General features: G+C 42.7%; 1 protein-coding gene across 6 annotated transcripts in view; it reads left to right on the forward strand.

Annotated features, from left to right (window-relative positions):
- The window catches only part of MICU1 (mitochondrial calcium uptake 1), a 229,136-nt gene that overhangs the window by 188,354 nt on the left and 25,033 nt on the right, over positions 1–15,749 (forward strand). For all 6 annotated transcript variants that reach the window (XM_029060404.2, XM_029060405.2, XM_029060406.2 and 3 more), the window contains 2 exons: positions 7,349–7,486; positions 15,384–15,492. In XM_029060404.2, coding sequence (XP_028916237.1) covers positions 7,349–7,486; positions 15,384–15,492 — 247 coding nt within the window. The remainder of the gene's footprint in view (positions 1–7,348; positions 7,487–15,383; positions 15,493–15,749) is intronic.

Raw genomic sequence — 15,749 nt, forward strand, 5'->3', positions numbered from 1 at the left:
GAACAGTGCTCTGCACATAGTAAGCGCTTAACAAATACCAACATTATTATACCATTAAAAGAAACTACTATCACCACCATGTGAGGACTTATTGTGGGCGCAAGGGGAGAGATATGAAAGAAGCTCTTGACTGATGCTGGGAATTAAATTTTCATCTAATAATATTATCAATCAATCAACACTTAGTACAGTCCTTGGCTCATACTAAGCGCTTAGCCACAGGACTTAGTGTATAAAGCTAGGCCTGGGAATCAGAAGGACCTGTGTTCTAATTCTGGCTCCCCCACATGTGTGCTATGACCTTGGGCAAGTTACTCAACTTCTCTGGGCCTCAGTTATCTCATCTGTATTTATTGAGCACTTACTGTGCTTGGGAGAGGTTCCCTGCCCACAATGAGATTAGAGACTAGAGAAGAGTGTGGGTGCTCACCCACACTCAGCACTGTGGAGCACTGCTAAAGACCAACCAGGCATGCCCCTGTCCCCAGTATCGAGGGTGGAGACAGGTAATATAAAACATGCGAGTAAACAGAAACCGTAGGCAACTGAAGAGCATCAATCAGTCATATTTATTAAGTGATTACTGTGTGCAGAGCACCATATTAAGTGTTCGGGGGAGTACAGTGTAACAGTTGGTAGACACATTCCCTGCCCACAATAAGCTCACAGTTGAGAGGGGGAGACAGACTTTAATATAAATAAAGTCCGCATATGTACATAAGTTCTGAGGGGCTTAGGGAGGGGTAAATAAAGAGAGTAAATCAGGATGATGCAGATGGGAGTGGGAAGTAAATCAGGATGATGCAGATGGGAGTGGGAAAAGAAGAAAAGAGGGCTTAGTCAGGGAATATCTCTTGGAGGAAATATGCCTTGAATAAGGCTTTGAGGAGGGGAAGAGTGATTGTAAGTTATGAAGAGGGAGGACATTCCAGGCCAGAGGCAGGATGTGGGCGAGAGGTGGATGGTGAGATTGATGAGATCAAGTTACAGTGAGCAGGTTGGCATTAGAAAGCGAAGGGTGCGGGCTGAGTTATAACAAGAGGAACATAGGTAAAAGCTTCAGGCTACATAATTTAGAAAAGTGACTAAAAGCTGGATAGTAGCCAGAAGGATTTCTTAAACCATCATCCAGCACTGTCAGCCAAAACTGGATCGAGGAAGCCTACTCTCTTCCACAGCCCCAAGAGGCGAGATTTTTAAGGATAAGAAAAAGCCCACCTGGGCACATCTTCAGTCTCTGGCCAAATAGCCAAAAGCATTTTAGCTCTGGACCCACCAGGCATCCATAGAGAGAGGTCACTTTTTAACAAGTGGACTGGAAGATATAGTAACACAAGATATATTAGGCTCTTGGAACACTGGTTAGGTACAGTAATAATTATGGCATTTGTTAAGCGCATACTATGTGCCAAGCATTGGACTAAGTGCTGGGGTGGACACAAGTTAATCAGGTTGGACCTAAGCCCTGTCCCACATGGGAGTCCCAGTCTAAATTGGAGAGAGAACAGGTATTGAATCCCCATTTTACAGATGAGAAAATGGCACAGATAAGTGACTTCCCCAAGGTCAAACAGCAGGCAGGTGGTAGAGCCAGGATTAGAACTGCAGCCGTCTGACTCCAAGGCCAATCTCCTTCTTAGAACAGTGCTTGGTGCATATTAAGCGCTTAACAAATACTATCATTAATATTACTAGGCCACCTTGCTTCTGTTACAGGATAAGTGTAGCCTTATGGAGGTTACCTAGGAAGATAGAATAGTAATATTTTTAATGTTTTTCTTAAGTCAAATATGGTGCAGGCTGAATTGCCTCAGCCTAGTGGTTTGTAGCACCATATAATATTATTGCATGGTCATAGTAAGCTTTCACGTGACTTCCTTCTTATCTGGCATGTCTTGGGACTGGGCAGACCCAGTTAATAAAAATACTGATCAACTGAGAGTCAGATCTGTTCCCAAGCTTCTTTGAGCCCCATGTGGAACATGGTCTATGTCCAACTCAGTGAGCTCGTATCTACCCCCGGCGCTTAGTACAGTGCTTGACACATAGTAAATACTTAAATTAGGTAAAAAGAAGAGACTGAGGAACTGTTCAGGTTGGGGTCAACAAGCCTACACCCCTTTTTCAGTATAAATGGACACGCTGTATCAGTGGTCCTGATCATTTCAATTTGAGGTATTTGTTAAGCGCTTACTGTTATGCCGGGCGCTGTACTAAGTGCTGGGGTGGAAACAAGGAAATCGGGTTGAAAACAATATCTGTCCTATGTGGGGCTCAAAGTCTCAATCCCCATTTTGCAGATGATGTAACTGAAGCCCAGAGAAGCAAAGTGACTTACCCAAGTTCACACAGCAGACAGGTGGCAAACTGGGATTAGAAGCCATGACCTTCTGACACCCAGGCCCATGCTCATCGACTACACCCTACTGCTTCTAAATCTCTTGAGAGAGAGAATAGATCCTGGATTGTGCTGGTGGGCTTGCGGCCTAGGGGAAGTTAATCAGAGAAGGCTTCCTGGAGGAGTTAGACCTTGAGCACTAGATAATAGGTACAGCCTGTTCTCCTAGGCAGTGGTTATAGTCTTGATGAATTTTATGTTTTGGAGAACTTATTTTACAGTCACTTTGACCAACACTACACCCGTGCGCACAACTATTTCTTCTTGGGGAAGCAGCATGGTGTAGTTGATACAGCACCAGCTTGGGACTCAGAAGGTCATGGATTCTAATCCCAGCTCTGCCACTTGTCTACTGTGTGACCTTGGGCAAGTCACTTCACTTCTCTGAGCCTCAGTTATCTCTGCTGTAAAATGAGGATTGAAGCTGTGAGCCCGACGTGGGACAGGGACTGTGTCCAACTCCATTTGCTGGTACCCACCCCAGCGCTTAGTACAATGCCAGGCACACAAATGCTTAACAAATACCATAAAATACCATAATTATTATTATTATTACTATTATGTTGCATTCTATCCAGATAGATGGATGTTATTGGAAGGTATTACCTAATTCCTAAACAGCTTTCTATCCCAAGCATGTGGTGAAATGTGTTTTGGGAGAACACACTGTTTCCGGATCACTCGAGATTTTATTCAAATAGCTTTCATCTTAGCAATAATACGGGGATCATTTATCTAACTGTAGTCAAAATGAGAAGCAGTGTGGTCTAATGGAAAGAGCACAAGCCTAGGAGTCAGAAAAACTGGGTTTTAATTCCAGCTCCACCACTTGTCTGCTGCGTGATGTTGGGCAAGTCACTTAACCTCTCTATACCTCAGTTACCTCATCTGTAAAATGGGGATTGACTATGAGCCCGACATGGAACAGGGACTGTGTCAAACATGATTATCTTGGATCTTCCCCAGTGCTTAGAACGGTGCCTGACATCTAGTAAGTGCTTAACAAATACCATTTTAAAAAAATCCCTCATTTTCTTTTGGTATCTTTGATCTCCTCATTGATGTGAATCCCACTCTTGCAGCTCTGCATCAACACCACTTAAAGTCCAGTGGAAACCTCTTAAATTGTCACTCCTCAGACTGAAGGCATGGAATTTGAACATAGAGCCCTGGTGCCATAGGAAATTGGCCTGATGAAACTCAGCCTCTGTACAGTTGATTTTGAAAGTGAAAGGTTTTTGCCCACCAAACATAACTACCGTTGCAGGGAGATCAGACTTGCTCAGAAAATCACAAAGAATGAAAAACATTCAAAAGGATGAATTTTACCGAAGGACATGTTGCTTGTAGCGTCGACAGCTTGAGAGCCCTTTTCAGTTGTACTTTATAAAGAAAACTTGAGTCATCAATCAGTCATATTTATTGAGCGCTTACTGTGTGCAGAACACTATTCTAAGCACTTGGGAGAGGACAATGTAACAGAGTTGGTAGATGTGTTCCCTGGCCACAACGTACAGTCTAGGGGAAGTCATTGATTCATTCATTTATTCATTCAATCGTATTTATTGAGCGCTTCCTGTGTGCAGAGCACTGTACTAAGCACTTGGAAAGTACAATTTGGCAACAGATAGAGACACTCCCTGCCCAACAACGGGCTCACAGTCTAAAAGAGGGGAGACAGACCACAAAACAAGTAGACAAGCATCAGTAGCATGGAACAAAGTTTTAGAGAGCTGCTGCAAACTGTTAATTTACCAAAACTGCTAAATTATAGCTTTGAGCCAGCTGCTGGGGAAACCAGCCTGGCTTTAGAACTACAGCTGATGGGGAGTTTTATGTTTCCACAGAGCCCTGAATTGCAGACTTTTCACATAGCTCATAAACCCTTGGCAAAAACATGTCTCTGCTTTTCCTGATATCTCTGAAGAATGAACTTTTCTTTCTACTTCAGTCAGCAGTAGGATTGTAGGCTGAAATAAGATAAGGCTTGTGACCATTTATTCAAATGAGAGTTTGTAAAGCTTCCAAGCTCTTGATTAATATAGAGACTGGGTGACATTTCATTTCTTTGTAACTGATCAAGACCACCCTCGGCAGTGTATATGGCCCAGAACATATACTTGTGCAGAGAGAACAAAACGAGGGCCCTGCCTCTGAAGTGCTGCCCATCTAATGGGGAAGGGAAGGAAACACAGAAGTAGAAACTTCAATTATTTCACATAAATACATGCATCATGACTATTAACTGGAGTGGTTAATTTGACTGAAGCAGTAGGAAGTTAATTAGGGAAGGCTTAATCCGGGAAGTGAAGTTTTATTAAGGCTTGGTAGGAGGGAGAGAAGTGGGTTAATCACTGGTATTTATTGAGCGCTTACTGTGTGCAGAGCATGGTGCTAAGAGCTTGGGAGAGTACATTACAATGAAGGAAGGAGCTTGTCCCAGATGGAGAGAATAGTGTATGGGATGGCTCAAAGACATCTCCCAAGCATTTATTACAGTGCTCTGCACACAGTGAGCGCTCAATAAATACCACTGATGATGGTGATGGTGACAGCAGGAACAAGTGAAAGGGCGATCTGGAGTGAAGCAGGAAAGAATAAGCCGAGAAGCACCTTGAGCCTGATTGTCAGGAGCCTTAAGGAGCCACTGAAATGTGCAGAGGAAGGGATTGATGTGATCTGATCGTCTTTCTGAAACACCATGTGTAGGACAGCTTGGAACGGGAAGAAACCAGAAGCAAGAAGAACAAAAAGCTATTTCAGTAAACTAGTGTGAGGGGGTGGATGGACTTGTACTTAGAGTCTGGCAAGAGTGGAGAGGAAGGGATGGAGCTGTGAAATAACTCTGAGGAAGAAACAACAGAGTATGACATTGAATTTGGTGGCAAATGGAAGACAAATTTCTAAAGTGCTGATGTGTGGATGACCATGGGTTGGGCACTGTACAAAAATTAATCCAAAATAAGATGGATGCTGTCATCCAGGAGTTTGCAGTCTAAAGGGAGAGAGTGTGTCCCTTTATCTCCACCCCTCCCCCTTCCACAACCCCAGCCGGGAGGTAGTACAGTGCTCTGCACATAGTAAGCGCTCAATAAATACTATTGAATGAATGAATACTCACTGCAGCAAGAAAAGAGATGGCTTCTTATTGTACCAAATTTTGGAAATTAGAAATGGTAGAGATTTATGAGCCTGTCTTTACACACCCTTTCTGTCAGAGCAGAAGAAAGAATCTAAAATTGCTCTAATTGAGATACTCATTGGAATCTCATGATGAACTAATGAAGAATTTCATCATCTCAGACCCATAATAGGTTTTCATACTGTAATTGCTTTCTGGACAAGCCTGGGGCCATTATATTGTCTTTGCATAGATGATATTGATGTGAACTTTGCAACTGGAGATCAGGAAACCTCTTTCACTACCCTCTTTTTTCATAATCCTTGGAAGTCTTGTTCCATTCAGTGAGATTGGCCGGGGGCTCTGATGAGCTCCATCTTCCATACTGCATCTTAAAATGCACTTGGCGGTTCCCCGCAGCACTCAGGAAGGAGAACAGAATTGAGACCCACATCTACTTGTTTTCCTCTTTAGAAACAACGTTAATAGAAAAAGGAAACTTTTGTAAAGTAGTTGAACTTTTATAAGAGTTGAATATCCTGAAGTTTGGTTTAGACACTTGCTAATCCAATTAATTACATTAATAAAAGTAGACTGAGGAGCTGGTGTTTCTAGTGTTATACTGAAATCATAATTTGTTCCAGGTAGGTCAATTCTAAGACCAAAGCATAAGGGAAGGGAATGGAATTCTACCAAGATATTCCTTAAATATTATGATTTCATTGGACATTTATTGAGTGTCCACCTCATGCTAAGAGAAGCAGTGTGGTTCTAGTAAAAAGAGAGCAATCAGAGGACTTGGATTCTAATCCTGAGTCTGCCACATGTCTGCTGTGTGACCTTGGGCAAGTCACTTCACTTCTCTGTGCCTCAGTTGCCTCATCTCCAAAATGGGGATTAAGACTGTAAGCCCATGAGGGACATGAATTATGTCAAACCTGATTAGTTTTTTCTATTTCCAGCACTGAATATGGAGCCTGGCCCATTGTAAGTTATTAATCAGTCAGTCAATCAATGCAATTTATTGAGCACTTACTGTATGCAGAGCACTGTACTAAGCACTTGGGAGAGTACAGTACAACAGAATTAGTAGACGTGTTCCCTGTCCATAATGAGCTTACAGTCTGGAGGGGGAGACAGACATTAATGTAAAGAAATAATGTATTATATGTATTTTAAAGATATGTATATGTGTTGTGGGGAATGGCAGTGAATGATTTCTCCAAGGGAATGGATGTAGATGGACAAGAGGAGGAGACCTAGAACTGAGCTTCGCGGGGACCCTCACTTTCAGAGAGTGGAAGGCAGTAAAGGGGCCAGCAAAGGAGAGAGAGGGGAAGAGAACCAAGAGAGGCGGTATCAGTGAAGCCAGAGTTGGATAAAGTGTTAAGGAGAAGGGGGTGGTCTGTAGTGTCGAAGACGTGCCGAGTGGTCTAGGAGGATTAAGATAGCATAGAGGCTGTCAGATTTGGTGAGAAGAAGGTCACTGGTTACCTTAGAGAGGACAGAACTGAAGAGGCAGAAGCCAGATTGGAGAGGATCTAGGAGAGAATTGGAGGACAGGGGAAGTGGACACAGCAGATATAAGCAACTCTCAACAAGTTTGGAGAGAAATGGTAGGAGGGAGATGGCTTAGCAAATGCCATTTTTAAAAATGAAACGGAGATGGACATGACACCCTGCCTTGGTCCCTCCCACAGAATGCATTTCTTCTTCCAGTGCTATCACCCTGAGCATACCAGCCCTATCCTCATTCTCTTTCTTTTACAAAGCAAAATCAGCCTGCCCACCTCACTGCCTGTGTCTCCTCTTGTATCGCTCTTCCCCAGTTTGAACGCCAAGACCCCGTGAATGGCCGGATCACCGAGAGGCAGTTTGGTGGCATGCTTTTGGCGTACAGTGGTGTGCAGTCCAAGAAACTGACAGTCCTGCAGAAGCAGCTCAAGAAGCACTTCAAGGATGGAGAGGTGAGTAGCTTTGAGAACGCTGGGTGTAGTCCCCTGGAGCAGAAATCAAATGTCCAGAGCCGAGGGAAACCGAATAGAAGATTTTCTGATTTATTCAACCTTTGAGAAAGGAGGATTGCCAAGGCAGAATATGAATTGCAAGGGAAGTTGGTCTCCAAAGGGAAAAATCTCTTCTGAAAGACCCTATTCTTAGTTAATGACTGGCTCCCTCATAAGCGCCCATATTATTTTTATCTCTGGTTCTGAAACTAGAGAAGCAATGTGGCCTAGTGGAAGGAGCTCGGGGCTGTGAGTTGGGGGACCTGGGTTCTAATTCCAGCTCTACTACTTGTCTACTGTGTGACCTTAGGCAAGTAGTTTAGGTTATCTGGGCCTCAGTTCCCTCATCTGCAAAATGAGGCTTCATTACCTGTTGTTCTACCTCCTCTTTAGACTGTGAGTCCCGTGTAGGACAGGGATTCTGTCCAACCTGATGAATTTGTACCTTCCGCAGAGATTAGAACAGTGCTTGACGCAGTAAAACCACTTAACAAATGCTATAATAAATAAAGGACTCAGCCCTGAAATGGGCTTGCCACCCCAAGATGAGATCTGGTAGAAGTTGGATTTGCTGTGGGGTGAGCAAGAAGTATCAGCTGCCCTGTGCCTCGAAGCTGTTCACACCTTAGGGAATGCCACTGCTTCTAAAGGATAAACACATCATTAAGAGGAAGTACAGAAGGAAAGCTGATAGTAAAATTTTCGGTACCCTGAAGAACATCGACACCGATGTTATAATCACGCTTTGTAGCTGTTATTTTATATGTGTTAGAAAAAGAATTTCAAAGTGAGGGGGTGTCCTTATAACAAAACTATCGAAAACCTTTCCTAAGAACTCTTTTACCAAATAGGAGATGTTCTAATTTGCCCTTGAATTAATTGTCCATTATGATGTGCTAAATGCATGATTATTTATAAATTTATGGTCCGAAAAGGAATTGGTGATGGAGGCTTGTAAATGGGGAGAAAGAGTGATTCAGCTTTATTAGAAGTTACTTTAGTAGGAGCTAGAGACCTTGAAGCAAACCTTGAAAATGAAAGGACTTTTTTTAATATGATGATGAGAATCTGGGGCCGGGGGGGGTTAAATTACTTCTGGCTTAGGATTTCAAGTCTGATTTGGTGGAAAGATTGAGATGGATTGGTCTCTCATTATGATTAAATAGTTTGTGAGCAGAGCAATTAAGTAAAATGAAAGCTAATGAAAGGCCTCTGCTCCTGAGGCCAGCAGCCCATCTCTTTAGGACTATCGCTCATTTAGGGGGAACTACCACCTGCTTTCTAATTGCTTTAATTCCATTTTGGGAAACTTGCATGTTTAACTAGGAAAAGTACTTTTCATTTGGTTAATGTTTAGCAGCATTTATATGTGAGGCTCAATAGCACCGTATTAAACCCGACAGGCTTGGTAAATTAGAAAGAGAAGAAAAAACTAAAAAGTCAGCAGTATTTTTAAGCGTAGTATTGCATGGCCATATAAAACACTTTTTTTCCCCAACAACTTTAAAAGGACTTTAATCACATCTTTACAAATGTCAGGATGGACTCATAAACTCAAGCAGGCCAATACTGGAATTGAGTTCAGAAACCCAGGCAGAATTTTCTGACTGCCAGTTCTTCCCACTAAAAGAGTGATTTTGGACTCTAGACTGTGTTTGTTGTGGGCAGGGAATGTGTCTGTTATTATATTGTACTTTCCCAAACGCTAGGTACAGTGCTTGCACGCAGTAAGTGATCAATATATATAATGGTTGTCATGAGAGCATAAAAATAATAAAAACTATCGGGCTGCATCAACCAAGCAGTCCAGTATACCGTCTCTGAAATTACCACCCAAAGACACTTGTAAGGAGGGCTAGGTTGCCTTCCATACAACCACCCCCATCAATCATATTTATCGAGCGCTTATTGCTCTCAGAGCACTACACTAAGCACTTGGGGGGGTACAATAGTACAGAGTTGTTAGACACATTCCCTGCCCACAACGAGCTTGCAGTCTAGAGGAAAATGCCATTTCTTTATTCTGTGCTTCCTAAGATCAGCACCAGTCCAACTAAAGGCACCATGAGTTTGGATTGTCTAGGCCCTTCCTGGGTTTCAGGTCACTGTTCTTAGGAGCTCACGGTGACTCTGGAGGTCAAGTGTCTTCCAAAGTCAAACCATATCTCCCTGAGGGTCCCTAGCAGGACTATTCAGATTAAACTCAGGGAGTTGTGACAGAAATGGACCAACCTAGGGAGCTTGCCCTCTAAACTGTAAACTTGCTGTGGGCAGGGGAGGTGTCTACCAAATCTGTTGAATCGCACTTTCCCAAGCACTTAGTACAGTGCTCTGTTTTTTTTCCCCTCGACTCTATTTATTGCCATTGTTCTCGTCTGCCCGTCTCCCCCGATTAGACTGTAAGCCCGTCAAACGGCAGGGACTGTCCCTATCTGTTGCCGACTTGTTCGTTCCAAGCGCTTAGTACAGTGCTCTGCACATAGTAAGCGCTCAATAAATACTATTGAATGAATGAATGCTCTGCTATAAGTGAATAAGATGCAGTTCGCAGTGATAGTAAGTGTACATGGACATGATACAGTTGGTAAAAATTCCAATGATGCAAGGCACGCAAAGGCAACGTTTATTAAGTAGATTTATTAGGGACACATTCTCACACCCCGATCACTGCAGGGAGTTGCCGACTTCCGCTTGAAAGGATCGCACAGAACCCAACAGACCCACATCGGTATCGGTCATAGTGGCATCTCAATGGACCAAGTTTAACAGGAATCAGTACAATAGTATGATCCACCTCAGCTTGAAAGGTTGGAATGCAAAAGAAGGGATCAGCCAACATACTAGTGTATAGAGCACGTACACAAATATTGGTAATAATAGAGCACGTACACAAATAATCGGTACTTGTTAAGCACTTAATATGTGCCAAACACTGTTCTAAGCACTGGAGTAGATACAAGTTAATCAGGTCGACACAGTCACTGTCATTCACATTCAATCATATTTATTAAGCGCTTATTGTGCGCAGAACACTGCATTAAGTGATTGGGAAAGTACAATACAACAATAAACAGTGACAATCCCTGCCCACAACAAGCTCACAATCTAGAGTGGGGGAGGCAGGCATCAATACAAATAAATACAATTACAGATTTGTATTCGCTCACGTAGGGCTCACACTCTTAATCCCCATTTTACAAATGAGGTAACTGAGGTCCAGAGAAGTGACTTGCTCAAGGTCACACAGAAGTCAAGTGGCGGAGCTGGGATTTTTAGAACCCAGGTCCTTCTGACTCCCAGGCCCGTGCTCTATCCACTGAGCCATGCTGCTGAAGCCGGATATTGATATAGGGAAAGGGGGGGTCTAGTGCACTTCAAACGCACCCCTTTGTTCTCTATAAGCCCATGACAGATTCGTCCCCTGAGCCAGGACGCTCCCAGTGCTGCCTTCCTCGTGGGATCAAGGATATTTGAGACCAGTCACCGGAGAGACTCGGTGGGGGCCGCACATAGAATCTACGCCTCCTCACTTTCACTTTTCCACACCTGGCTCCTTCATCTGAGAAGCAGCGTGGCTCAGTGGAAAGAGCATGGTCTTTGGAGTCAGGGCTCATGAGTTCAAATCCCGGCTCTGCCACTTGTCGGCTGTGTGACTGTGGGCAAGTCACTTCACTTCTCTGTGCCTCAGTTCCCTCATCTGTAAAATGGGGATTAAGACTGTGAGCCCCACGTGGGACAACCTGATTCCCCTATGTCTACCCCAGCGCTTAGAACAGTGCTCGGCACATAGTAAGCGCTTAACAAATACCAACATTATTATTATCTGCCCTCAATAAGTGCTCGATAAATATGATGGATCGATTGACTACGGTGAGTGGACAACAGTTCCGCTTCTGATTTTGGTTCCAGTTAATCATTCAACTAAAATCGGAGTGAAAGCACTATCAATTGAACAGTGGTATTTGTTGAACACTTACAGCGTGCAGAGCACTGTACTAAGTGCTTGGGAGAGTATAGTACAACACAGTTGGTAGACATGTTCCCTGCTCAGAAGGGCTTTACAGACTAAAGGGGAAGACTGACATTTAAATATGTACACAAGTGCTGTGGGGCTGAATATCAAGTGCTTAGAGGGCATAAATCCAAGTGTAGAAGAGAGGGCGATGTAATAGGAGAAATTCAGGTGTAGTTGGGGAAGGCCTCTTGGAGGAGATGTGATTTTAATTAGGCTTTGAAGGAGCTTTGTAAGCTCCTGCTGGAGCGGAATTGTGACCACTAATGCAATTGTATTCTGTCAAGCAGTTAGTATGGTGCTCTGTACACAGTAGGCAATCATAAATATCACTGATTCATGTAGGCAGAGGGACTCACAGGGCTTGAAGCAGAGAAAAATAGGTCAGCTACCCTTTTCATTTGTTTTATGATCATTGTTCCTGACAAGAAGACTCACAGCTACTCCTGGCTTCTACAAGGACTTTGGAGGGAAAATTCAGAGTCTGGACAGTTGGAAAGCACCCGTTTCAAGAAATGGTATAATTTCCCCAACTGTTGGAAGGAAGCTCAAGGTTAGGATGGCCATTTTATTGACAGCAATGCTTCTAAGAAATATGAAGGTGGGCAGAGAAGGGGAACATCTGGGTGGAGGTGGCAAGTTATCTTTTCATTGGGCCACAGATGTGACTTTGGGCAGCTTGGTTGATTCCTGGCAGATGGCAGTTCAACAACTAATTAATGGATTAAACAGCACAGTGACTAATTAAAAGTCAAAGCAGAAGAGTCATTGCATCCCGTCTATTTGCTCATGCACTGCCTGCCCACATTGAATATCTTACCTCACAATTCACTTGAGAAATGATTCTTCTGTTTTCTTTCTTCTCACCCTCTCCACAAAGTTTCCAAGATTCTACTCTAGCCAACACCAGATAATTACCTTATGTTTGCTGGCTTTCTTTGAAGTTATTAAAATATTAGAGTTTCATTATATGGCAGAAAAGCTTTATTTTTAAAAATAAGAATCATTTCCTCCAGTCTTGCTACAGATTTGTCAGAGAAATTTCCCTGCAACATTTTCTTTCCTTGGTCTTGAGGATCTAACCCTTTTTTTGTCCCTAAACTGCAGGCTCATTGTGGGCAGGGAGCATGTCTACCAACTCCATCGTAGTATACTCTCCCAAGCACTTAGTGCAGTGCTTTGCACACAGTAAGCACTCATGGCTTAGTGGAAAGAGCACAGGCATAGGAGTCAAAGGTTGTGGGTTCCAATCCTGGCTCCGCCACTTATCTGCTGTGTGACCTCAGGCAAGTCGCTTAACTTCTCTGTGCCTCAGTTACTTCATCTGTAAAAATGGGGATTAAAAAATGTGAGCCCCACGTGGGACAATCTGATTACCCTGTATCTGCCCCAGCACTTAGTGCTCAGCACATAGTAAGTGCTTAACAAATACCATTATTGTTATTATTATTAATAATAATAATAAATATGGTGCATTGATTGACAGTCAGTCATATTTATTGAGTGCTTACTGTGTGCAGAGCACTGTCCTAAGCATTGGGGAGTGTAAAATATAACAGACACAGTCCCTGCCCACTGTGAGCTTACAGTCTAGAGAGGGAGGGAGTCCCTGGGAGTGCATCTGACCAAATACACACTGTATCTTGGTGACTTGGTTTTGAGTAGTTGCGGAAATGTTTGTCACCCTGCCAGAGGATCGGTGGACAACCATTGGTTCCAGAGAGGAGTTGGTCCCTTATCGGTTTAATCAGCCTCTCTGCAGTTACCCCAGTATCTTTCTCTCTGCGGAGAGCAGTAAGTTTACACATTTATAGAAAGTAAATTTTTTAGTTAAGTCTTCATTTCACAGTTGAGTGCTCTCCTTTTGCAGTCATGCTCTATCTTCATTCTGACAGACCCCAGCTCTGATTCAGCTAAATTGCGAAAGAGCAGGGTTTTATAAATTGTCAGCATTTCTTTAAGGAGGCCCAAGTGGAATCCATGTATTATACCGTAAGAAAGGTAAAATACTACAAATTGTGACTTATTTCATCTCTGGATTCAACAGTTCAGCAGAGATGTAATTTCCACAAGATTTCTTGTGTTCAAATTGTTCTTTCTGCATTTACCCCTCCCAACCTAAACCCCCTAAGCAATAAACCAATTTAGAACATTTTGGAAATGATCTCCAGCATTCCACAATTTAGGGAAATTGGGTAGTTGGGGGAAGCAGCGTGGCCTAGTGGAAAGAGCACAGGCCTGGGAGCCAGAGGATTTAGGTTCCAATCCCAACTCTGCCAGTTGTCTGTTTTGTGGCCTTGGGCAAATCATTTAATGTCTCTGTGCCTCAGTTACCTCATCTATAAATGGGGAATAAATCCTACTCTCGCCTCCTTAGACTGGGAGTCCCACGAGGGGCAGGGATTGTGTCCAACCTGGTTATTTTTTGTATACCCTAACACTTAGTACAGTGCTTTTGCTACAGTACATGCATAAATATGCATGCACTTTTATATGTGTGTATATGCACATATATACACACACATATGCACTTGTGTACTTTTGGTGTAGTAATTTAAGTATAGTATAAGTATAGTATAAGTTAAATATAGTAGATTAAGCAGAGGAAGTGCGTAGCAGGTACCATTTTTTAAAAAAAGTAAAGCTAAGTGCTCCAAGTTCTAAATCAGAATTTTTTTTAGGATTTCTTTATCTCTTCTCAAATACTTATGTTATCTAATCTCAAAACACCCCATTGCATCAGAGTGTCAAGCTTTATAACCAAATTGAAAGGCTGTGGTGGTGTCCTACCTACTATGTGGCTCTGGGACCTGGTACATACCATGGATGAAATATCCAGCTACTTCAGAAATTCCACCGGCATCATGTAAGACCCATAATCACCAGTGTCGAAGGGTGAATCGGCACCCACACTGGTGGATGAACTCACTGTCTGTGGTTTTATTTTCTACCCAAAGGATGGATAGATGTGTGTATACAGTCACACCAAGTATCTGGGGGGATAAAAAGATAACTGAAGATGAAAGCAAAAATTAGCCAGTCCATTTACTAGGACCTGAGGGCCTCCTTCTTCCCACGTCTCAAAAGGGCTTTTCAACAGGACTCTCGGGCTTTCATTCTAGACTTGTCAGACAGAGACCTGGTGCCAATCAATCAGTTTACCTCTTTTTATTGATGGAAAATGGAGAGATTAAAGACAACTCCTATTCCCCCTGGCACCATCAAGTTATTTCTGCTTGTATATTCATCATCTCCTACTTTGTCTTCCACCAAAAGTAGAATTAAGGGTATCTCAAGAATTTGACCAGAACCTGATGAGATTTCCTCATGTGAACTTCATTGGAAAGGAGTTAATGTTCATATTACTCAGCTGTGAGGTACAGTGGTTCTTTGAGCTTGAAATACCAAGCAGCTTTTCTGAATGCCTAAGTGAGCTTTATCTACTACAAAAACAGTTCCTCAGTGCATTTTTATTTGAATTCTTTACTTTAGGCCCACCTTATCTCTGGAGGGGTTTTGATGGGATTATGAAAATGAAGTTCTTCTAAATAAGAGTCGCTTTTACCACTGATCATTTGGAGAGCAGAGGGGAAAAAAATATTTTCAATTAAGATATTTGACTGTCACCAAATATGTACATATGGGATTAAATGCTGATATGAAGCTGTTAATTGGCTTGCCTTTGGCTCTTAGAACCAGTGTAGCTTTTTGTTTATTTCAATATGCACTCAATACCTGTACCAGGCATAGGTATACTTCTTCACTTTTATAGCCAGAAGAGCTTCTTGGTTGTTCCTGTGCTCTTTTTTTTTTAAGTAAAGAAGCTTTCTCCTTTGTTTCTTTCAGGGGCTGACCTTTGAAGAGGTGGAAAACTTTTTTACTTTTCTGAAGAACATAAATGATGTGGACACTGCATTGAGCTTTTACCATATGGCTGGAGCTTCTCTGGATAAAGGTAATGCTGATAGCCAGTCATCGATGCTTCCTGGAATATTTTTCAGTCCTCCGTATTCCAAGATGTCAACAATGATAATGGCATATGCTTGTGAAGCCTTGTTCATGATCAGCTTTCCTGTCCTTCACTGGGTACACTCATAGTTGACTGATTCAGAGAGCTATCATATTTTGCAGTTGCTATTTGCGATTTGCCTCACTCAGAGTGCATGCTTCTTCTTAAAGTGAGCCAACCCAAGTCTAATTATTGTCCTTACT

The sequence above is a fragment of the Ornithorhynchus anatinus genome, chromosome 3 (assembly GCF_004115215.2).
Source record: "Ornithorhynchus anatinus isolate Pmale09 chromosome 3, mOrnAna1.pri.v4, whole genome shotgun sequence".
NCBI lineage: Eukaryota > Metazoa > Chordata > Mammalia > Monotremata > Ornithorhynchidae > Ornithorhynchus > Ornithorhynchus anatinus.